The 26936-nt window shown below is 34.0% G+C and overlaps 1 protein-coding gene across 3 annotated transcripts in view; it reads left to right on the forward strand.

Moving 5' to 3' along the window:
* Nucleotides 1–26936, forward strand: part of LOC150103873 (rab-like protein 6) — a 330329-nt gene that overhangs the window by 151703 nt on the left and 151690 nt on the right. For all 3 annotated transcript variants that reach the window (XM_090396585.1, XM_090396584.1, XM_090396583.1), the window contains exons 9-10: nt 2919–3064; nt 23820–23962. In XM_090396585.1, coding sequence (XP_090252711.1) covers nt 2919–3064; nt 23820–23962 — 289 coding nt within the window. The remainder of the gene's footprint in view (nt 1–2918; nt 3065–23819; nt 23963–26936) is intronic.

A 26936-nucleotide genomic window follows, 5' to 3' on the forward strand; every position in this document is an offset into this window, starting at 1 on the left:
GCGGGCATCTACTCTATAGCTCTTTGTCTCCAACTATAGTGAACTGCATCTACCATCATCATCTATACCAACACCATCTACTGCCCACTACCACCACTAGTATTTTCACAGACAATCACAGTTATGCAATTTTTTCCTTCATTAAAAGAGCTTCCTTTAAACACAATTCGCTTAGCACATCCTTTGCTTTTTATCCTGTTGAGTGCTAACACGTGATCCCTTTGCTTGCGATTCTAAAATTTGAATGTGTACCAGCTTTCTATTCAGAATCATCAGTTATACAAATAGCAACAAGCTGATTCATCTGAATTTGCAGTGGTAATCTTCAGAAGTATTATTTATCCTTAGGTTTTGGACATCAAAATTTCTTCCCTTCCTCCTCATCCTATAGTTTTGTTGAAAACTTGTGTTTGTGTTCTGGAATTAACAGCATGTACTCTTCAGCCATTTCCATACTTTGCATAGCCAGGATTGTTTTGTTGCCAATCTCTCTATCGCTCACGCACACATACACACATATAGTTAAATAAATGGAGTTTCTGTAGCTAAGTCAGTTTTTCATGGAAAACCAAACTTTCCAGGATAAAATAAATCAACTTGCCAGAAGACCATGAAATGTGCTATGCAGATAAGATTAACTACCTTGTCAAAACATTAAATAAGCTTCAAAGACGCTACATTACTTGAACTGTAACAGGCCATTGAACTTAACATGGAAAATGTGATATTGTTGAATAAATAGATTTGTAAAACCAGCAAAAATACCTGTTAGATACATGAATGTGTATTTTCTATGTGTATATATATGCATGTAATTAAACTTGAATAAGCAAGTTACACATTTCTGTCTTTTTTGTTGACAGGTCATATATCATGTGAGCTGTCAATAAAAAAAATAAAAAAAATAGAAGTTTTTTAGATAAGATTAACTACCTTGTCAAAACATTAAATAAGCTTCAAAGACGCTACATTACTTGAACTGTAACAGGCCATTGAACTTAACATGGAAAATGTGATATTGTTGAATAAATAGATTTGTAAAACCAGCAAAAATACCTGTTAGATACATGAATGTGTATTTTCTATGTGTATATATATGCATGTAATTAAACTTGAATAAGCAAGTTACACATTTCTGTCTTTTTTGTTGACAGGTCATATATCATGTGAGCTGTCAATAAAAAAAATAAAAAAAATAGAAGTTTTGTATTACCTGCAGATGATAAATTTTTCCTTCCAAGGACTGTTGCTGGGTTGCAGATCATACTGTGGGAAATGTAGTCCTACAGCAATGAAATCCTTACTGCCAGAAGTCATTGTGCAAATCTTGAAAATCAGTTTTTAATAAAGAATTGAAAAATCCATGTTGCTGGTCATTAATCAGTCATGTCCATAGAATGGCGTGGATAAACTCATGTAACGGCTCATGACTTTTCCAGACATTTGATTTGGTCTGGCACAAACGTCTGTTTGCTAAACTACCATTGTAAGGGTCTATCTTCTGCCATTTACAGTTGGGTTGTGAATTTTCTCTCTGGTATTTCATTATATATATAAACAGATTCCTATTCTCAAATTTTTCTATCAACGTCAGAATACACTAGGGTGTACTGTACTTTCACTTATACTCTTCTTTTTAATACATAACATTCTTTTATTGACTATAAATCCTATTCACAGCTTTGCTTATGAACTCTACACTCCATTTTTCTGTTCTTCACGTGATAGATATACTGAGATTCATTCCAGTGAACCTCAAAATTTCCCTTAAACAGTATCTCTGACCTTCTTGCCATTCTTCAGTAGAGCATTATGAAATCAGTTCTACCAAAGATTTATTTCTTGCAAGAAAGATCTCATTTCACTTGATCTTGCCCACAATAATAATAATGTTCTGACATGATTTCTCTTCTTGAAATGACATACTCTTCTTCCCTTGTGCAATCTATGCTTCCATAGCCTTTCAGCTTCCACAAAATTTGGCATACTGTTCTGTTTACACTGTACAGCTGCTAATAGTATATACAGTTAACTCACTGTATCCAACATCATTATAACAAACTCGTTCAGTATTAAAAAAAAAAAAAATACCAGAAATCCCAACCTCTAAAGTCACATGGGTGTATTGCTACTCTAGAAGAAATCTAATGTAGCAACTTATCCACACATTTGATGCAGTGCATCAAAAATCTTCCTAAAAATGCTTGATACTATACAAGAAGATAATTCAATTAATCTGTTTCTCCTCCACTTATTTTCCCACAGACTTTCTTTCTCCCCATCTTATGCCTCTTCTATAGGGCAATTTTATGATGATCTAGTCACCACCATCATTCATATCCTTCCCTTTAAGCTTGTAAGAACACAAGCGTGTGCTAGTCAGTATCCATTTACTGTCCAGCTTCTTATCTTCCTCTTTCATTCTTTTTACCATTGTGAAGAAGGAATGAAAGAAAACAGTGTAATGCTTTAAAGGCGACATCATGAGGAAGAATGTTCTTTTGAACTATCTTCCTTACATCCTCAGTTTTCCTCGAAGCCTATAACTAACCTTTGTTTCTTGAACAAAGAAACACATTAAATTCCTTTCTCCTTAACATCTTATTCACACATCGCCCTGATGTACTATAGGTTTTTTTGTAACCTCTTGATATATTAAGTTCAGTTTGTACTTTCATTGTCCTTTTTTTGAAATGTAATGGTTGTCTGCATAGTTACTTAATGAGTTACATACAATCTTCTTGGGAGAGAAGACATTCCTCTAATGCATTATCTAGAGTAAGATTTTATATAAAATATATATTTCATAAAAACACATGTGATCTCATAAAAATTATTTTAAAAAAAATTAAGATTTTTCATTTACATAACTGGAAATAATCTTAAAACATTGAAAACTAGTTTGCATGATGACTTAGATTTCTTGAGGCACTTACAAATCGTCGCCGACAAGCAGCTGAACAACTTTCTCAAGTTACAAAATCTGCCTCTATGGATATTCATAAGTCCAGCCTTTCATCATCCCATCCAAATGGAATTACTCCTAGTTCTTCCTCTTCAAGTGGTGAGTAGAAAGCTGTTCTCATTAAGTAAATAATTCAAAATTCTTTTTGAGAAATATATTTCTTATATTGTGATCTCATACTAAGGAGTATCTGTTTTCACTTGTTCTTTGGTAATACTAATATTAATTAATATTAAAGAAGAATTAATACTTATTAATTAATATTAATAATATCAATTATTAATTATTAATTAATATTAATTAATACTAAAGAAGAGACTGGAACAGGCCACATGGCCTAAATTCCATATTAGGAAGAAGAAGAATTAATATTAAATGTAAGATTAAATCTACTGCAGAAATATTAATCACAGGAAGACTACACTATTCACACAATACCTATCATACCTCTCAAACACATTCTCGCACATAAAGCACTTACAGCAGACCCTGGCAACCCATTCCACTCGTTTTCTATGAAAAACCTAGTTCTGATGTCCTTAATAATCACATTCATACTTTCCAGATATGATCCTTTCCCTTTCAATCATTTTCTGTATCATTTATATACAAATTAAATAACAGTGGTCCAAGCAGACTCTGGAGGCATAGTACTAATCACCTATTCTTCTATTCACCTAGTCATAGTACTGGTCACCTGTTCTGCTCTTTCATATACTACTGTTCTGTCTCTGTATCTCTACCCTTATATACCTATCATGAGCTTCATCCCAATTGCTCCAATTTGTGTAACAGAATTCCATCTGGTATACTGACAAACACCTTTTGAAAAATCCAGTAGTATCATGTTGTCATTCCTTTTATCCAACAACTGTCACTATTATAAAAAGTGAATAAATTACTAAAGTATGATCTGCACTTCACAATGCCATGCTTTCCCCATAGAGATTGTATTTTTTTACATCCATTCCTGAAGTATGTCTTTGACCAACTTCTCCAATATCTTTTTCACCACTCTTGAGATACTGATTTGTCTGTAATTTTCTACCTCTGTCTTGGAGTCTTCTTGATGTTCTGTAACTGTTTTGCCCACTTTCTGCTTTCTTTGGACACTACAGATGAAACTTAAGGCAAACAGCTTAGTCAGAGGCAATGCCAATTCCTTTGTACATTCTCATGATGTGCGAGCTGATATTCCATTGTTGTATTTGCTTCAAGATTTTTCAAGATCCAGTTCATCAGCCTCTGTTCTTGCATCAGTACCTGTCACATATATCCCAGCAATATCCTTACAAAGTGATCACTCAATAACTCAATTATTGTCTGCTTCTCTCACCTCCTTACCATCAGCATTCATTAAAGTTATATTTCCTTACTCATTCATCCTTCTATTTATCTTATAGTGAAAGAACTCTTTGGGATTTTCTTTGGTCTTCATATCAGTTTAATTTTTGCATTTTTAACTATTCTTGCCTGTGCTTTGTACTATATTAAAGAAGTATGGCTAGAATGTGTTCCTTTCCTTTTTGACACTCTTTCAGAAAAGGTAAAAATTATTCAGCCTATTAAAGATTTGTCTGTGAGTAGAAAAACAGTTAAGGATAGGATACTTAAGTTGGAGAGGAATACAGCAGAACAATTAACAAAAGATTTGGCTTTGTGTAAGTTCTTTTCTATTTGTGTTGATTAGAGCACAGACATTGCATCATCAGCTATGCTAGCAATCTTTGCATGATTTTGTATGGTTGACGAAGTATGCAAAGGATGACTAACCTTGTAATACTATCTGAGTGCACTGGGGTTGAAATATCTAAAGCAGTTTTGAACGAATTATCTATTTGGCAAATTGATATTTCAAAAGTGGTATCTATCACAACAGATGGTGCACTCAGATTGATTGATAAGGAAGCAGGATTTGTAAATCTGTTTGCAAAGCATGTTGGTCATCCACTGATAGGTTTTCATTGCATCATACATGAGGAGACTTTATGTACAAAAGCTAGCCTAAAGGAACTTCAAGAAGTGATGTAAACACTAACCAAGATTGTTAATTTCTGATCATTCTTTGAATAAAACACAATTTCAGAATCTATTGAATGAGGTGGATTCGGAGTACAAACGACTAATAATGTACAACAATGTTTGTTAGCTTAGTCCAGGTCTTGTTCTGATAATTTGTTGAATATCTAGATAAGATAAATATCTTTTTGACTAATCAACAAATGCCTTATGCCAAATGACATCATGTGGGTTTGTAAATTGATGTTTTTTTGCAGAATTTTGAGAACATTTAAATGACTTGAACCTTAAACTACAGGGCTCTGGTATGACGTTATGTTTGATGGCATAAAGGCATTTGAAATGAAACTAGAATTTTTAAGAGGGACGTAGACAGTGAGAAATTTAGATATTTTCCAAACTTAAAGAAATACATCAATGATCTCCAGAAGGATGACAAAACAGACTGCTAATGTCTTGAAAAGCTATTTTTGAATGATGTCATTGTGTCAACGCAGTTCTCTCTATAAGATTTGTTAAGTTCGGAGAATTAGAAGAGACTGCAAAATTCATTAAGTTTCCAGACACTATAAAACTGGATGAATTAAACTTGCAGATGTTTTCGTGGATAAATATGGATGATTTCGAAATACAGTTGATCGATTTTCAAAATAGCTCAATTCGGAGGCAGAAATTTGTTGACCTCAGAATTGACTTAGAAAATATTGAAAAGGAGTGATTAGAGACAGGAGTAACAGAGAGAAGTGCAGAAAATGACCTTTGAAATACCCTTAGACATTGTTTCTACTAGATACTTCTTGAATATCCTCCCAAACTGCATTGATCTCCTTGCCACCCAACTCCTCATTCCATGCTATAGCTGAAAGCTGTCTCTGAGCTTTTCATAATCACCAACCTTGTAGTTACACATATACCCTTTCCTCACAGAGGTCCTCACATAATTGACAACCACCAGCTGGAGGAAGATTAGACACATCATTTGTAATATCCTCTGATAAGATGATCAAATCCAAGACCCTCAAATCTTGTGTGCCCTCTGTTTCATACTGCCTGAGGTAGTTGTCCCTCAGAAACTCATTTTCTTTACTTCCAGTTGCTATCTCATCATCCCAATTTATATTGCCATAATTAAAATCATCCTTTTCCCATTTGCTTGACTAATATGCTTGCCCATGTCATCATTGTCATACCAGGGCAACACACATAACCTACCTTTCCTATAACACTATTATCGTCTGTCCTTCTCAATAACCTCCTGATATCCAATGGAGAATGTAAAATTGTCATCCAATCATTGTTTTTGTAGGGAACCAGGGTGAACAGTGAAAAGTCAGCTACTGGAACAACTCCCAGAACATGTCCTAACTCAACATCAGCAGAGTTCAAGATTGGTACTATCAATATAAGAAGTATCAATGGAAAAGAAATGGAACTAGCAGAAAAATTGGATAACTACCAGATTGACATGATAGGTGTGGCTTCAACAAAGAAGACAAAAACAGGTGAGAACTTTCTAAGCAACAAATACAAGATGTATTCAGGAAATAACAATCAGGGAAAAGGAGTAACTATAATATTAAACACTAAACATGATAATCTTGATTGCAGGCAATATCAAGTACAGTGATGTGGACAAATATCAGAATGGGGAACTAGACAATGAGAGTTGTTTATTCTTATAGTCCCACAGAAGGTTCTTGCAAAGAAGAAATGGTGGAATTTTTTGTGGCATTAGAGAAGGCAGCTGGTTCAATGAAAAAGAAAAAGTTGGTCATTGTTGGAGATCTAAACAGCAGAGTAGGAAATGATTACCAGACATAAAGATATGTTTTGGAAAAATTTGGAGAGTAGTGCAAAGGTGATAATAATGGTAAATGCCTGCTGAATTTCTGTTCAGGACATGGATTAGTTATTACTAACACCATATTCCAACATAACAATTTGTACAAATTCACATGGAGAGAAGATGTAAGCATGAAAAAAGTCTGATTGACTATGCTGACAGTGATGTTTTCCTAACTGGTTCAGGACATGAGAGCATACAGAGGATTTGAAATAAGAACTGATCACTATTTAGTTTTCTGCAGGATAGAATTGAATTTCATATTGAAAAGAAAAGTGTGTAAGAAAGTTTTAAAAAGAATCAAGGTTGATCAGCTTTCAGAAGTGAACTGTAAACTGAAATACACAAACGTCATTGAAAAAAAAAATTAAAAGGTTTGAAGACAAGAACCAAACTTTGAAGATTCAGTGACAAATCCTGAAGACAACATTGATTGATTCAGCTAGAGAGGCATGTAGTGAGGTTATCTATAAGGATAGAAAAATCAGAACTCCATGGTGGACTCAGGAAGTTAAAAGAGGCAGTGAAGAAAAAAAAGAAAGCATATTGAAGGTTCTTGGCAAGTGAGTCAGCTTGATCTCTTAGAGAATACAGAGAAAACTGTAAGAAAACGAACTACTGTGTAAAACTAGCTAAACAGGTCATGGGTAAACTTTGGTAAGAACATAGAAAATAAATATCAGGAAGGTAGCAAAATATTCTGGAGGCTATTGAAAAAACTTAGAAATGGAGGAAAGAATACTGTAAAAGTAATCAGAGATGATAAAGGTACATGAAATCTGAAGATAAGGATATTATAGATACCTGTAGTAATTACTTTGAAAGATTGCTAAATGAAACAAGCAGTGTCATCACTGTTTTAAAAAGCTCCCAACAGGGATGCAGTCAGGAATATATATATGCATACTTAAAGTAGAAAAAGTCGTCATTGACCAGAAATGCTCAAATATGGAGGTATATAATTTTACAAAATATTGCTGTATTGCATAATTCAGAAAGCCTGGTCAGAGGGCTAAATCCCAGATGATTGGAGCAGAGCTCTCTAAAAAGGGAAATAAAACTGTATGCGAGTATTACATAGGTATTTCCTTACTGAGTGCTCATGGTAAGATGTATGCAAATATACTTGAGAAATATCTGAAATAAAATTGTGGAAGGAAAGTTTGATGAAGAACAAGCTGGATTCTGGCTGAATAGAGGTTGTTAGGATCAATCAGATTTTCACTTTAAGACAAATAATTGAGAAATCTTGGGACTATAACAAAGATTTGTATTTAAGTTTTGTTGATCTGGAAAAGGCATATAACAAAGTGCCGAGAGGAAAGCTCTTCAAAACACTACAGTTATATGGTGTAACTCGGACATATCAAGCAATATTGTCTCTATTTAAACTTTAAGTTTAAGCTTCAAGTAAAACTGCTGTGAGCAAGGAGGTACAGGAAGAGATGGTTTGAGGTAAAATCAGGTATGTGACAAGGGTGCACATCTCCACTGTTATTCATTATCTGTATCACATTATGAAGAATTGTGGTATTAAATCTGATATCAGAATTGGTGATTTTAATCTTGGCTTTTTACTTTATGCAGATGATGTTATACTTCTGAATAAATCATTGCATGTCTGCAAGATTTCCTGACAAAATTGAATAACTGTTGTAATAAATTTTGGTATGAAAATCAGCAATAAAAAGAAAAATACAAGGAAAATAGGCAGAAACATTGAAACTGTTTATAGAACAAATAAAATATTTCAGCTATTTAGGCACAATTTTTAGTCAAGTTGGTAAATTAAATATAAAAATATATAACGGAATTAGTAAAGCTTGTATTGGTAGGAAGCAGCTGATTAAATTTATATCGAATAAGAAAGAAATTAGTCAAAACACTAAATTAGTTGTATAAAAGACTGTGTTCAAACACCAGTTTTAACTTGTGGATCTGAGAGCCGGGTTAGAAATAAAACACTTCATCAAAGACTCGAGACCCCTGATTAGAGTTCTGAGAAAGATTATTGGTGTGAACAGATGGCATCATTGGCAGTATAAAAATTAGGATCTTAAGAAAGAACTTACCATTGTTAACACTTAAGAATGTGTTAATAGAGCTAATCTCAGGTGATTTTAATCTGAGATTAAAATCACCTGAGATTAGTATGGTCACTTAAACAGAATGGGAGAGGAAAGGTTAGCAAAAAAAAGTTTTCTTCGTAGGGAAAAGATCCAGAGGAAGACCAAGATGTAGATGGATTGATAGGGTAAAAAGAACCTTAAAAGACAGAAAATAAAATCTTATAATATTGGAATCTTGACAGATAACAGATTAATTTGGAGGAAAATTGTTGATCAGAAGTTAGTTATCCTATCAAATTCCTGATATGCACCCATTGAGGGTGCATATCAGGAATTTGATGATGATGTCATTCCCCGTGTTCCCAGTCAAGCATACTACCAATACCAACTTCTTTGCTTGCTTACTCTTCATATCCAACGCCTCAATCACTCTATTCATTTTAACTCCAGGAAAACAAACCTTGTTCATCTTCTCGGTTACCACACTTCTAATAATTGAATCATCATACAATGTCACTCGCATGTCTTTTGTTACCTTTTCATACTGGAAATTTTTGTATGCTTCACTTTTCCATAGATATCTCTAGTTATCTTCATTTTAAATTTTTGCATCTGCCTCATCTCTTGCCCGATCTTCACCAACTCAGCTTTCAAATCTTGTGTCTTTTTTTTCACTATTATTCAATATTGCTATTTTATCACCAGTCTCCCCCCCCCACTCCTTTGCCGTTAACCCTGCTCACCATTAATTGTACTCTGTTTTTCAATGTCATTATTGCCCACTCTGTCATTAATTTCATGTTGTATTTTAACATCATTATCTCTCTCTCTCTGTATCTTTAAGCGAACTTTTTTTCCCACACTGTCACTTTTACATGCTGTCTTAACATTCACACAATCTTCAACTGCCATGACAGTTATGACACCATATTCTCTACTCATATTTAAGCAAACTTCATGATCTATCAGAATATTGCATTTCCTACATACCCACATTTGTTCTTTTCTCTTATTCAGCCTCTCTACATAAATATGCATGACATCTTTCCATGCATACATATTAATTCCCAGCACCGTACCATTTTTGAGAAATCCATGCCATTATGCAATGATTTTGCTTTTATCACCATGTTGTATCAGTGTGCTAATAAAATAAAACCATGAATTTAATATTATATCATCTAAGCAATTTATTAAAACACTTCATTCTACAGTCGAATATCTCACAGTAATAATTAATCTACAGTTTAGACAATATCGGCACACATTTAAATATAAAATTTACTTATCTTACTGCAGTTCACACGATGACCAATATTTAACTCGTGTCACTTAGTGTGCAATTGGAGGCCAGTAAATGCAGAAGCTGAATGTTACTAAGTGGGGCAAGGATATCTTCAGCCAGAGTAGGTCAGAAGCTGAGGATCCTAAATTTGGCATTCTCTGGCAGTCAGTATTAGAATACAGTTTGTATGATGGCACAGGTGTCACCTTTGTGGCAAAATGAATCATGAAGAGTATAATGGGACATTGAAGGTGAACTGTGGTTGATGGAGCTGTAATTTGGGTTTCTGTTAAGAGAAGGAGATCTGGTTTGAATAAGTGGTGATGAACGTAGTTTATGTTGGAATTTATGCCGTGAATATTTGTGAAATGGATGTGGAAATGATTTTTTTTGGTAGGGTTCCTTAGTATGTAACATTGTGTTTGATTTGAATTGTTTGTATGAACTGGTTGTTGAGGGAGAGTTATTGTGTTTGCACTGTTGCCGTCATTGTTTGTCTGTTTTCATTTCTAGTTTGTTATTAGATGAAAGACTGAGGACATGCAATTTGAGGAGATAGACTCATGAACATGACACTCATACAGAGAGTGACTGGTATCTTTGCCATTCCTTGGTCTCGTTAGTGCATCCCACATACCACTGCTCAGACTGCCTCACTAGGCATGACCTGACAGAGTATGTGGCAGCAGGATTTTGCGGCAGTTGACAGGAATCCTGACTCATTACTGACTAGTTTGGGCCAGTGTAGTATTTGGCAGACATCCTTCATTACCACCATTTTAACTGCTTTACCCTTGATATGGAGTAGGTCTCTAAGTATGTTAATCATGCCCTTCAAGGGCATGATTAACATACTTAGAGACCTCCCTCTCTTCTCCATCACACTGCATGGAGAAGAGAGGGAGGGACGAGTCTGGAACTGTGACTATACGTGTAAATTACATAACGAAAAAAAATATTAAATATAAAACATTTATTTTTTGATGAGTATCTCATTGCATCCTCAAGGTGAACACACAAAATGAACATGCAGTTTCATGAAGTAAGAATGGAATGACACTTTACTGCACTGGCTAGTCGCATAAAACTATGAGGAACCCACAGGAAACTAAACATAGTGATCAACACAGCAGTAAACTTGGGCAAAGGAGCACATGGCTCATTACAGGTTTGTCAAAGTACAGAAAGGAGTTTATAAAGAAGAATTTACTAAATTAATAGTTGAAAATACAGGGTGTTTCAAAAAGAATTTCATTTTTTTCTTTTTTAAATTCTTCCTGTATTAAGGAATGAAAGCATACAATCCATCACCCTAAAGCTGCATAGGCCGATATATCAACAACCTTCATGTCAGCAAACTATGTATGATGAGCACCATCTGCTGGGGAAATTCAGGACATTCTTTTTGAAACACCCTGTATAATAATCTAATAATTATGATGTCGCATGAAAATTGCATACAGAGTATATATATATATATATAATTAATGGATTGTTCATGTAAAGTGAATATAAATAAAATTAATAACTAAACCAACCTGTAAATTTTCTTCTCTCCTCAACCTATTAGTTGATGGGTAGCATAAGCTGTTGATAGTCTTCTGTTAGTTTGACTGTTTGGTAACTTCGTCCATTTTGGATGTCACTCATGTATCGGGTTGTTGATCTCCCTCTACCGTATTTTTTCTCCAACATTCCCTCAGTCAAATTTGTAGTCCAGTCTAAGTGTTTTAAATATATATCATGTTATTTCTCTTTTTTTCTGATGTATGTAGTATGTCACTTTTTCTTCTTCCTTTCTTAATACTTCTTAATTTGTAACTCTTTCTTATGCAATCTTCAGCATTCATCGTTAACACCACATCTCAAATATTAGAAGTCTTGATTTGTCTCATTTTTGAAGTGTCCATGTTTCTGATCTGTAGAGCACATATTCCAGGCAAAGCATTTTAATAAAATGCTTCTTTGTTCTCAGTAACATATTTTGATGTTAATTGTTCTTTTCTTGTTAAATGCCATTTTTGCTTGTGCTGTTCTTACTCTCACATCTCTTCTTCTCCCATCTGATGTTGTTATGCTTCCTTGGTAGGTAAATTCTTTTACTTGAATCAGTCTTTTCCCATCTATTGTGACATTTATAATTTGCTTTCCATTCCTGGTACATTTCATTACTTTTGTTATTTTTTTCTTCATTGATTTTCATCTTGCATCTTTCATTTAAGAATTTAGGAGTTTGTGTGCGTGCGTGCGCACACAAAAATATACATCCAAAATGAAGAAAGGCAAGAAGTTTTAGGAGAATTGGAGATGAAAGAATCAGGTGTTGATTGGGTTAGATGTTAATAGGCTGTGGGAATGGATGACATATTGCCACATATTTTTAAGGAATGTACATGACAATTAGCTATGCCCTTGACCTGGATATTTAATGGAAGTCTTACAGTGAGTAAGGTTCTTAAGGAGTGGGGGAAAAAAAAGGCAAAATATTACCATTCCACAAGCATGGTTCTAGAACAGAAGTTTCCAATTATAGCCCATCTGTATATCTGCAGTTGTATTAAGGTGGCAGAGATTGTTCATTGTTCCCTTGTTAATTGGTTAGGAAATTGGGTTGATGGGCATAGTATTCTTTATGATGGTCAGCATAGATTTGTAAAGGGTAGGTCTTGTTTTAGCAATTTACTTGCATTTTATGATAAGGAGTGAGTTAGATAATTAAATAATAAAGTAATATATAAAAACCACAGTGAAATCTTTAATTAGTAAAAAGACCAATATTTTGTACTAAAATTAATAGTACATCTTCATTGTCTGTAATAGGAATGGAATACAGGCAAATGTTCGGTGGATCACCTATTAAAATACATTTGTTACCTCGTGCTGGGAAATAATAGAAATAACAAATTTAATCTATTAAGATAAATGTTTTTTTACATAAGATAAAAGTCTCCCAGATCTTTGAGAGAGACATAGTCATTTCTATTTAAATTTGGTCAGTGTAAGATAGTTTCACAACTTTCTTTGAATGAGCGTTCATATTTGAATCTGCATCTATGGAGGAGAACTGCTTTATCCCACTGGACACTATGAGTAGAGTCAATACTGTGCTGCACCAAACCAGACTTCAGAGGTTTGTTATAATCAATATAATATTGATGTTCTTTTATTATTTTTTTTCCAAAGAACGGCCAGTTTGCCCAAAATAAGAGACATCGCATTCGCAAGGTATTTGGTAAACGCCAGCCAAAGATAAAGAAGACAGTTTATCCTTTGTAGAAGGTAATAAAGAAGAAATTTTGTTGATAGGAATATATATGTTGGAATCAGTTGATACTTTTTCAAAATTCTACCTATAGGTTCTGAGATTCCTGGAATGTAAAGGAATAGGAACTCTGCAAACCGTTGAAGAAACTGTAGGTGTCGGAACATAAGAGTCAAGTATCTGTTGGATTTGATTGGAGTTGTAATCATTTGATTCCATTAACTTTTTAATGATGGAAAGTTCTTGTTGTAAGATTATCGAGGAAGAGCAAACTTTATGTGCTCTATGAATTAGAGATTTAAGAATGCCAAATTTTTGAGATATGTGGTGCGCAGACTTTTTGTGAATGTATCTGCCAGTAAAAGTGGGTTTTCAAAAGACACTTGTAGATAAGGTACCAGAAGATGTTCTAGTAAGGAGGATGTCCGAAAATGATAAAGTACCAGAGTTTTCTTTTTCCATAGTGAATTGGATGTGTAGGTGAAGGTTATTTATCCATTGTAGAAAAGTGGAACGTTCATCTTCAGTGTGTGGCCAAACAGCAAAAACATCATTGACGTAATGGTACCAAAGGGATGGTTGAGGATGAATAGATGAGAACATAGTATCTTCAAATTGTTTCAAATAGTAGTTTGCCAAAGGTGGAGACAGAGGGCTACCCATGGCAGTACCTTCAATTTGTTTGTAGATTTTGTTTTTCCAACTGAAATAACCTGAGTGGATGACATATTCGAATATCCTTATGTTATCTGGAGGGTAATCTTCATATAATGAATTGACACTGTCAGTTAATGGGATTGGTGAACAGAGAAATGATGTCAAAACTGACTAATATTTCAGAATCTGTAATTTTTATATCCTTGATTTTTTCAAGAAAATCTGTTGAGTTTTTTATATAGGATCTGGAATGACCAGTGAGAGCACTTAAGGAACGTGATAATACTTTTGCGATCCGATAAGTTGGAGAGTCAATGTAATTTATGATAGGTCGTACAGGACAGCCTTCTTTATGGATTTTTGGGAGTCCATAAAGACGAGGAGTTCTTCCAAAGTAGGTGCGTATTTTATCCACGTAGTTCGGATCCCGACTTATAACCTCATCAAGTAATTTATTTAGCTGTTTAATTTGTGAATTAGTCAGATTACGTGTGATCTCTTGGTAGGTCGTGGTATCTTCTAATAGGCTGGATACTTTTGTCTCATAGTCAGTCTTATTCATAATTAGAATAGCTTTTCCTTTATCGGCCTTAGAAATGGATATTGTATTATCTTTTCTTAAAGAAGTTAGACCTTTAATTTCAGCATTTGATAAATTGCATGGAGGTAATTTGCTTTTCAATAACGAAGTTGCAACTTCAAAATGTAGTTTGTTGGCATCTTCGCTACGGAGTCCTGACAAATTGCGTTCTATGTTATGTAAGAAATCAAGATAAGGAATGCGTGAAGGAATAACAACAAAATCAAGGCCCTTTGCTAAAGCACTGGTTTCAGCGGTGAATAATGGGCAATCGGAAATGTTTACAATCCATTTATTTGTAGACATACTGTCAGAGGTAAGGTTTTTCTTTTGCTTGTTATATAAAGAGTTGTATTTTTGCATAAGATTTTGAAGATTCCTCTCACAAGACCAGGATAAGGATTGTTTTGATAAGCAAAGAACAATATCCAATAATTCTTCATTAAGAACAGCTGAAATGTCTTCTTCAAGAACTGGTATAGAATTGATATTAGAAGCTAATTCTTTTTTGGCAGTACAAAGTTGATTACGAATTAAGGAAAAACTTGCGCATATATAAATAGAGTGGGCTCCAGGAGACCGAATTGTTTCTTTAAATCTAGCTAAAGTGGGAATAACTTTAGTATCATGCACTTTTTGAGGAAAACAATCCATGCTCAAAGCTTACCATGTAGAACCGATAAATTTCCTAATTTTCTTGTTAGTTTAGTAAACTCTTCCCCGTGAAGGATGATGATTCTGATTTTTAGTGGAACCTGTGACATAGTAATTAAATAATAAAGTAACACGTAAAAACTACAGTGAAATCTTTAATTAGTAAAAAGACAGATATTTCGTACTAAAATTAATAGTACATCTTCAGTGTCTGTAATAGGAATGGAATACAGGCAAACGTTTGGTGGATCACCTATTAAAATACAATTGTTACCGCGTGCTAGGAAATAATAGAAATGACAAATTTAATCTATTAAGATAAATGTTTTTTTACATAAGATAAAAGTCTACCAGATCTTTGAGAGAGATTATTTAAATTCTTTTTACTAATTAAAGATTTCACTGTGGTTTTTACGTGTTACTTTATTATTTAATTACTATCCCACAGGTTCCACTAAAAATCTGAATTAGATAATCAATTAGATAATGATATTCTTGGACTTTGCAAATGCATCTGATAGATTACCACATAAGTTGCTGTACAATCTGAAAAGAATGGGAATGGATAATGGATATTGGTTGGTTAGATGGATTAGCTCTGAATCATACTAGCAAATTGTATATGATGGAGCAATGTCCAAATAAGGATGGTAACCATTGGCATGTCCCAGAGTTCTGTTCTTGGACCTCTGCTTTTTTAACTTGTTTGCAAATGACATATCATATGAATTGTATATAAAAAACTGGGGATCTTTAGTTTAATTGGGGAGAATAAGTAGCACTGCTGATGTTAATTCACTTCAGGAAGATTTGAATGGTGTTAACTATGTGTTTATTTTAAATGTTATCAAGTCTTCAAATATATCTCGTCTTCTGCACCTTTGTAAAAAACTATAGTTATCTCATTTAAACCTTTACTATACTTCTGATTTATGGCCGCAAATAATAAAGCTCACATGTGCAAAACTTACAGAACAAAGAAATCTCCTCTGGCTGGAGTCAATCTCTTTGTCTGACCTACTGGTGTTTATTCTCAACTGAATTTGGAAAATTTATTTAGTTTCTAGCTGCGCCACCAAGTTTGTGGGTGGGAGGTGAATCTCCCTCCAAAGAATAACACACTATAAACCACACAGAACTTTTCTCTCTTAATTCTAAGTAAATCTATGAACTTAAATTTTTTGTTATGCAGTCGTGACAATATCTATAGAAAATAAATATCAAGAAGGTGGCAAAATATTCTGGAGGTTGTTGAAGAAGCTTAGAAATGGAGGAAAGAGTGCTGTAAAAGGAATTACAGATGATAAAGGTGAAATGAAAACAGGAGAAAAAGATATCCTTGAAGTATGGAGTAATTACTTTGAAAAACTGCTAAATGAAACAAGCAGTGATGACAGCACAGTGATAAAAAACACTGACCAGGCATGCAGTCAGGAATACATATCCATACTTGAAGTAGAAAAAGCCATCAAAGGCTTGAAATGTGGAAAGGCAGCAGGAGTAGATGATATTCGACCAGAAATGCTGAAGTATGGTGGTATAAGAGTCTTACAGTGGCTGCACTGCATAGTTCAGAAAGCCTGGACAGAGGGACGAATTCCCGATGATTGGAGTAGAGCTCTCATAGTACCCATATATAAAAAGGGAAATAAAACTGAATGTGAGAATTACAGAGGTATTTCCCTACTGAGTGTTCCTGGCAAGATCTATGCAAGTATACTTGAGAAACGGTTGAGAAGAATTGTGGAAGAAAAGCTTGGTGAAGAACAAGCTGGATTCAGGCCAAATAGAGGCTGTCAGGATCAGATCTTCACTTTACGACAAATAGTCGAGAAAGCATGGGAATATAACACAGATCTGTATTTAAGTTTTGTCGATTTGGAAAAGGCATATGACAAGGTACCAAGAGAGAAGCTATTCAATACGCTGCAGTTATATGGTGTCAATGGGGCATTATATCAAGCGATACTTAGTCTTTATTTGAGTTGTGAGTCAGCAGTTAGAATTGAAGGAAGTAGAGGAAGATGGTTTAATGTTAAATCTGGTGTGAGACAAGGATGTACATTATCCCCTCTGTTATTCATTATCTATATGGATCACATTATGAAGGAATGTGGTATTAAACCTGATATCAAAATTGGAGATGTTAATGTCAGCTCTTTGCTTTATGCGGATGATGTTATACTTCTAAATAAATCCGCTACAAGTCTGCAAGATTCTCTGACTAAATTGAATAGCTGTTGTAATAGATATCGTATGAAGGTCAGCAATAAAAAGACAAAGACAATGAAAATAGGCAGAATCATTGAAAATGTCAACTGTGTTGTGAATGGAGAACCTGTGGAACAAGTAAAACATTTCAGCTACTTAGGCACAATTTTTACTGAAGATGGTAAACTGAATATAGAAATAGACAACAGAATCAGCAAAGCTGGTATGGTGGGAAGTCAATTGAATAAATTCATATGGAATAAGAAAGAAATTAGTCGGAACACTAAATTAGCTGTATACAAGACAGTGTTCAAACCAATTTTAACTTATGGATCTGAGAGCTGGGTCAGAAGTAAAACACTTGATCAAAGACTAGAGACCGCAGATATGAGAGTCCTGAGAAAGATTAGAGGCGTGAACAGATGGCATCAATGGCAATATCATATTAAAAACGAGGATATTAGGAAAGAACTTGACATTGTCAGCATCCAGGAATGCGTTAGCAGAGCTAATCTCAGATGGTATGGTCACTTAAATAGAATGGGAGAGGAAAGATTAGCAAAACAAGTGTTCTCTGCCAGGTTGGCAGGAAAACGACCCAGAGGAAGACCAAGATATAGGTGGATTGATACGGTACAAAGTGCCTTAGACGATAGAAATATAAGATCTGATAATGTTGGAGTCTTGACAGGTAACAGGCTGATCTGGAGGAAAATTGTAGATAGGAAGTTAGTAATGATGTAATTTTTTCATGTAGTACTGTCATATCCTGTACACCCCTTGAGGGTACATGGCAGGAATTTGATGATGATGATGATGATGATGACAATATCTATTTTTAAGGCTCACACAGATTCGAATTTTATGAGTAGTGCGTTGGAAATAGAAATCGGGCAAGTTATTTAAAGAAGAAAACAATTTATTTAATGTCAATGAAATGTACAATGGGTTAATTTTAAGTTCTAAATAAATTAGCTTCTGTGCTTCAAATTACAACTAATGACTACTTTACAATTTAGTTCTTTATCATAATCAATTCTAGTAAGACCACGTGTCTATAATTTTCTCTCATTAAACTTGGTTATACTCAGATTAATCTTACATAACATTCTGCAGGATTAGGCAATAGCCATAACATAAAATGCACGATGTTTCACTTTAAACTTTTAACCAGACCTTCTCTCACATATAATAAAATATCTCAACTATCGGCATAAGGCCTAAAGTCCTCAAGTATCACTATAAAACAAGTCCCTTAATTAAATCATCACCATCACAATCTTTTTCTCTAGCTAAACAATGAAAAGATCTTACTTGAACAGAAGTCTGTACCTCTGAATGATCCTTGAATTTACTTCCTTCTATTACCGTCCGACTTTAGCATTGAACTGGGGTACCTTTTTCTGGGGCTTGTGAGATCCTTCTTAATTATCAGCGGACATCAGGAACTTGGCGGCATGTGTTGTGTTGTTCCTTATGCTTAATGTTCCCTTTCTTATCTCTGTCACAACTATATATATAATATAACTCTTACTTCTATCCCACACTTATTATTTCCAGGTTAATCCTTCCTTATCAATAACACTACTGACCGAATCCCTGACAAGAGTGAAGCTGTTGTTTTGTGAGACAAGGAAATGCAAATGGCGGATGCCTATTTCTTTGTCTCTATCTCCCTCTTCAAATTCAGAGAAAATTTATTTGTATAAGCTGCGCCACCCTGAATCCTAGGATACTAAATATAGGACCAAGGAGATAGAACACAGTCAGCGTTCACTCTTCTCAGCTATAAATTTATAACTTGCAGTCATGACCTTATATTACACAGTTTCCCACGCTTTTGTGGTTCGTTATATTTTGCGAGCAAGTGCAGTAGGATCAATTACAGGCAAGACAACATTTTAATTACGGTTAGAATTTTTATATTACACTGAGAAGCACTTAGTTAATCATTCAACTAAATTATATATACATCCTTAACACTCTTACATACAGTAATTATCCCTTTTCATGAATTTCTATCTTTGAAACAAAATTACTAACATTTAATCACTTAATCTCAATTCTCTACTCTAATCACTTAAATTTTTCTCTTAATACTTATCAAATTCCATACATAATTCTCTTTAACAATCCTATTCAAATTTTACATATATCTCAGATTTAAATAAGAACATTCGTAATTCACTCTCTTTCAAGATACATTTATGAGACACTATTATATTTCCTTCTAAATCTGTCAGCAACAGTTCAAAGAAATGTCTGTTAGCACACACATTAAAGTCTTCTCATTCAATTCATTAGTTAGTAGACATAAAGTTTTCACCTTACCAATTTGCTGGATATTCTACTTAGGCCACTTCAATTCTTTTGTCAGACAACTACCTTATATGAACGCTTTTCTTCACACTTCCTTGGGATTTTCTATACGATTTCCCTCTATACTTCAACTGGAATTATTCTGTAGTTTTCCACTATTAGGATCTGCTGGGCTTTCATTTCCGACTGGTAAGTTCTCTTGGTCATTCGGTCGTAACTTCCACGAACAAAGGAAACCCACGTGAAGGCTCCATACCAGCCAGACTTCCGTGGCACAGGAATGCAGCAGCAGGAAAATGTCTAAAAAGCCTGCTCGTAGTGTTACATCCCCTTTTTAAACACCGCACCCTTTCTCTCTTTCGTCATCGATGTGTACGTCATGTGGCACTTAGCACCACTCGCGGAATCCTTTCGTAACTCTCGCAGCGTTACGGTGGGGGGGGGAAGCACCGTGCTACATAACAGATATACTAGTACATTCACCACATGTCTCAGAAGTCGGCCCTTTCACATTTAGATTATTTCTTACCCAGCAAATGGTCAGCTATTTACATATCAATTCAGACTAAGAAAGTATATAATAATAATACAATGAAATTTCACATTACTAAATAAGATATAAAAAACTAAATTACAATTTCTATACAATGCTTCTTTATTTCTGATGAATCATTATTTTTCTTAATAGAGTGATAACAATGTTAAGTCCTCTGACTTAACACATGGAAACTCGACATCTAAATTCTTCTAAAATAGCTTATTTTAGTCGCGTCGGTCCCTCGGCAATTTTCTATCTGGAACACAGGTTTCCAATGGCGATTACAAATTTTCTCCGACGATGTTAGCCAAACTCTGCTGCTGTAGTGTAAATCGTAACTTCAGGTCAGAACCCCACATGACCTTGAAACTTCTCGCTGACCTGGGAACAGGACTGGACGTACTCGAACTCATACTCCAAGAAAAAATGCAAGACAAGACCTCATTTCGAAGTAGCGAACTGCTATTTATATGGTCCCGATGACCTTCGTTTTTACTTACGTCTTCTTCCCTCGGATACTTTGGTGGTTTGCACCCGTCACCCTCAAAACCCCGTGCACTATTGACCCTCGAGGTTGCAGTTGCCCCAGATCATTTGTTAATACCTTAATCCGCCTGGAATTACTGGTGACTAAGAGGTTTCTTTAGACACTATTAATCTTACACTTATTTTTGTTCTTTTACAAAACCTTTTAAGGTGACAATATTCAGTAATATACAAAAATTATTTCCAAATTAAAAAATATGAAAATTTCTCTATTAACCCACAAGTATCTTTTTAGTAAATTTTGTTTGCCAGTAAAATCGGCATGCAAGAGGTTTTTGAACAAAGTTCCTCATAAATGAGTGGTGGTTGTAGTTTTAATATTAATGTGTGCAAAGTGTTGCATTTTAGAGTGCAGAAATATAAGGCTGTGCACTATACTGCAGGAAGTGGATGAGATAGAAATCTGAGAGTGATGGCTGATATTAGACTGAAGTTTAGAGGGCATATTGCAAGACCACATTGTATTGCCACTATAGATAAGTATACTAACATATAGGAATAAGGAGTTGGTTGTGCCACTGTATAAAGCACTGGTTAGACCACGCTTGGACTGTGATGAAAACTAGGTTTGTTCACCTGGTTTTCATTGTTGATGTGGAAGTATTGGAGAGTCCAGAGACAAGTGATTAAGACAATATCAAGGTTCTGGAATGTTGACTCTGAAGAGAGGTTCAAGGAATGTGGATTGCAGTTTGGTAGACAGGAGGAAAAGAAGTGGTAGAGACATTTAAATTATTGAGGGGATTTTATCAGATTAATCCAGAAGGGTTTATAAAAAGAGCAATAGGCAAGAGGGGAAGAACCAGAGGCCATCCCTGGAAGTTGTATAAGAGTGTGGTGAAGGGGGGGGGAGTAGATTTCTTACATGGAGAATTGTCAATGAATGGAATGCATTACCAGAATATGTTGTTAATGCATGGAGTGCTAAGTGTTTTTTAAGATTCGGTATGATAAATATGTTGTCAGTTGAATGAACCTCCCATGATGAATGAGTCTGCTGACTCCACAAAGAGTGCAACAACAATAATAATAATTCTTATATATATATATATATATATAAATAAATAACCCTTATGCATTTGAGTAACTACATACATTCACAAACACATAACACATACATTCACATAAGATTTGCATATAGATTAATAATGAGAGTTCAAAGTCACTATTTCCCAGAATTTTGAAAAAGTTTAGATCATCGTTGTGAGAGTTTGATTAGGTTAATTGTGAAGAGCTTCATATCATTCCTTGAAGAGTCCCTAAAATTTGTTAGAAAATTTATGGAATTATTATATTGTTCCATACGATCCTCTGGCTAGTGGAAACTTTGTATTATGCAAAACCAGATTTCTCAGCTTAGAGAAAAATATATGTAATTCATGTGTTCTGATCATTCTGGTTTATTCTGTTTTTCCCAGATAGGTCATCTGGCCAAAATAGGATATATTGTAGGAACAAGGAGTCTGATACACTTGGATGAGTCATGACAATTTGTTTTTGTTTTAGATGAAATCTTGTATATTGGCTTGAAAGTTATCTGGAAGCAAGTTCAGAACTGCCTTTTATCTAAGGAATGGAAATTCTTTTGTCATGCGACGAGCTATCATAGGTGCCAAAAGAAAAGTTTAGAATGCTGCAATTATATGGGATAAATGGAACCTTATGCATTTAAACTTAAATTGTAAGTCAGCAATTAGAATTGAAGAAAGTACAGAAGGGTGGTTTGATGTAAAATGAGTGCAAAGGTGCACTCACTATCCACTCTTATTCATCATATCTATGGATTACATTATGAAATAAGTGGCAATAAACCTTGTATCAGAATCAGATATATCAAACTTGGTTGTATGCTTTTATGGCAGTGCTGTTTTCTTGAGCAAAGTCAGTTGAATATTTCCAGAATTCTGTAACTAAACTGAATAAAAGCTGTACAAAATTGGCTTGAAAATTAGCAATGAAAAGCCAAAACTGTGAAAAAGCAGGAACATGGAAACTTCAACTGCATTCCCAATGAGAGCATACATATAGAACAAGTAAAATATTTCATCTTTAAAATTTTTAATTAAGATGGCAAATTAAATATGGAAATACATAATAGAATAACAAATCTGATATGGTAGGAGTCAGTTGAATAAATTTGTATGGAATAAGAGGAATTAGTTAAACACTAAACTACCAGTATATAAGACAGTGCTCATACCACTTTTAGCTCATGGATCTGAAATTTGGATCAGAAATGAAACATTGGAAATACTAGAGACCACAGATATGAAAATTTTGAAAAAAATTAGGTCAGCAAACAGATTGCATCAGTAGCAGAATCATTTTAAAAATGAAGATAATTAGGAAAGAACTTGATACATTTTTAGCATTTAAGAATGTATGAGTAAAGCTAATCTAAGATGGTATGGTTACTTAAACAGAATGGCAGAGGGAAGGTTTGGAAAACAGGTATTTGATGTCAAGGTGGCAAGAAAAAGACCCACATGAAGACCAAAATCTAGGTGAATTGATGTAGTCAGAGGTGCCATGGAAGATATAAAATATTGCATTGCTGACTAGTGATAAACTAATTTGTAGGGAAACTGTTGACAGGAGATTAATAATAATATAAACTTCATAATTATGTAGTACTGCCATAGTATCCTATATACTCCTTAAGTGTACATGTCAGGAAATTGATATTTTTGTGAATTTTTTTTAATACTAACTTACTTTGTGTAGTTATTTTAAATAAATTTGGTATTTTTCATAAATTTTCACAATCGTAAATACAGCTATTGTACTTATTATATGAATGTTCATGTAACACAATTTTTTTATATTTATCAGGTATGATATAATTATGTAATGCAGTATTTTTTTTTGTAGGCAGTCATCCACAGTCATCAGCAGGCTGTCTTCCACCTAAAAGTATTTCAGTACCTGCCAATCTTGGACAAAGTGTAACATCAGTTCAATCTAGTTCACCAGTTCATGTAACATTAAATGCAACAGAAACTGCTGTTGTTCAGGTTGGTATTTGTTTAGGAGTGGAAGTTGAAAAATATTTTGTATAAAAATGATAGACAAATGAATAAATGAAAAATAAATGAATTTCCTTTGGGATACTATACCTGTTATGTTATTTATAAAATATTTTAGTTAGTTGGCTCTGATAGGACACTGAGTCTAATATATAAGGGGAAGATGGGATGAAATGAAAATGAAGTGCTGTTCCCTAGAATATGTTCCTTGATAAATGAATGCTTCATCATTAGTGCTGTTCATTAGCATATAAATTAGTATTGTCTGACAACTGGTGAATTTAAACTAATAAACAATACAGCTCTCTTTCTCATATATATTGTGTGTGTGTGTGTGTGTGTGTGTGTGTGTGTGTGTGTGTGTGTGTGTGTGTGTGTGTGTGTGTGTGTGTGTGTGTGTTTAGAAAGAGAGAGAGAGGAGTGGAAGGAATTAAAAAATATATGTACATCAGTGTTATATGTTAGCAAGTGTTAAGCGGTGAAAAGGAACCTGTTAATGTTTTTCTTGAACTACTGTTGGCTGTACTCCTTGTTGAACATTGCACAAGGAAGGCTGTAAATTGATTGAAAAAGGGAGAGATTAATCTTGCTAATTGCATTTTTAGAGGAAAGAAGAGGAATAATGAAATTCAGTTCATTTAAACAGGAATCATAAAAGTATCCATAGAAAAGGCAGAAACAGAATGCCAATAATAAAAAACAGGTTTTGTAGGGACCACAGGAATACCTAGTTATAGTGAAGAGTTTTCTATTGTTAGAATTTTTCAGTAGTTTTAGTGAGTTATAATGGTGTTTGCTATAGTCAGAGCTGACTGTATTAACTGAATTGCCTTCCCAAGGATCTTCCCAATAACCTTCCCAGTGTGTCTGATGTGCCTTCCTGAAAGCGAGAATGTTCTTAAATAGAACATTCTCACTTTTGGGTAAATTGGAACTGATCAAATGAAGTTGCAAGTGCTTAGGCAGCTAGTGGATAGTGAGATTTCCACTTTCTTGGCTGTGGGTTTGACTTCCACTGTGACATGGATTTTTATGTAAAGTTTTTTAGTTGTCATGTGGTTTTCATTGCTCACTGTGTGACTATTGCCTTGGTTATTGGAAGAATCAAGTGGCATGACAAAATTACTTTGTTTCATTTCTTGAGCAAGGATCCCAGTTTAAAATAAATCTTGTGTCCAAGTATTGTATGTTTCCAAACTTTCATAGGTAAGATTGATATAAAAAAAAATGGTTGAAGCATGGCAGCTGAATTATCATCTGCGTTTGTTCAAAATGTAAAATATTCATCATACAAAAGTGGATTTCAAAAAAATGTCTTGATTGTTATCTTTCTTTTTTTACCTTCTAGAACAGAAGTCGGCAATGCAGCACCCGTGAGCGTCATTGCACCTGCAGTGAATTTTTAGTGCGCCCTCAGAGAAATTATTGTAAACTGCTTTATTTTTGCCAATTAAGACAAGAGACCATTGATCATAATTAGTTTGAGTTGCTGACGTCATCTAGTTATCAATGTGACCGCTCTCACTACCCTTCACACCACTTCTAAATGTTGTTAGAATCCTTTGCTTTTTAGTATGTCTATTTGTTGAATCACTCCCACTATCAGTGCAAATATAAAATACTTTGTTTACAAAGATATTTTTAACCCTTTATAATGGATAAATGTGAAACAAAAAGAATGTACTATTTTAATGATGATTGGGAGGAAGAGTATTGCGTTTTCAATCTTAATGGCAGATGTATTTGTTTATTATGCAATAATAGTGTGGCTATTTCTAAAAAAAAGTAAGACATTTCAAAACCATTCATAAAAGTTTTAATTTTGACTATCCAGTGAAATCTGAAAAAAAAAAAAAAAAAACGATTTTATCTTTGAAGTCATCCATTACTAAACAGCAAAGTTTTTTACTAAACCATTGCTACAGTCGCATCTTTTAAAATTTTACAATTGTTAGCTAAGAAGAAAAAAACGTTTACAGATGGAGATTTAATTAAAGAAGCTATGTTAGAAGCTGCAGATTCACTTTTTGAAGATTTCAAAAATAAAACAGAAATAGTTTCAGCTATAAATACATTACAGTTATCAGCAAGAACTGTAACTAGAAGAATTAAATCATTTGCAGTTTATTTAGAAACAGAATTAGCAAATGATAGAAAAATGCGTTTTCTTTTCGCTACAGCTGGATGAATCGATAGACATAACAGATACATCACAATTAGCAATTTCAGTGAAAATGATATTTGATGATTTTTCTAAAAAAGAATTTCTTAAAATTCTTCCATTGAAGAGGAGAGGATATATTTTCTGTTTTTAAAGATTTTGTACTATACAGAAAATTACCAATTCACAAATTAACTTCAATTACTACTGATGATGTACGAGCAATGACTGGTAAGGAAAATGGATTTATTGGCTTGTTCAGACATGACCCTTTATTTCCTAAATTTATTGCATATCATTGTCTTATTCATCAAGAAATGTTATATACTAAAACTGTCAATTTTGAACATGTAATGTCAATTGTAACAAAAATTATTAATTCGATAAAATCAAAAGTAACTCAACACAGGTTATTTAAATTACTTTTGAAAGATGAAAGCGCTGAAAATGACGACCTACTATTACATACTGAAGTGAGATGGTTAAGCAAAGGTGAAATACTTGAGTGATTTATTATTCTTTTGCCACAAATAAAAGAATTTATTACATCAAGAGGCGATTTTTACAAAGAATTAGAAAACAAAAATTGGTTAATAGATCTTGGATTTCTAACAGATATAATGGCAAAGTTTAATGATTTAAATCTACAATTACAAATTCCCATATTGCTGATATGATTATGCAGTCAATGCTTTCAAGTGTAAGTCGGAACTATTGAAATCCCATCTGATGAAAAATTCGTTGTCACGTTTTCCATATGTAAAACATATCAATGAAAGTTTGAAGAATGAAATATTTAGC

This window comes from Typopeltis vanoorti, chromosome 8 (genome assembly GCF_054136105.1).
Source record: "Typopeltis vanoorti isolate ZY-2024b chromosome 8, IOZ_Tvanoo_1.0, whole genome shotgun sequence".
Lineage (NCBI taxonomy): Eukaryota > Metazoa > Arthropoda > Arachnida > Uropygi > Thelyphonidae > Typopeltis > Typopeltis vanoorti.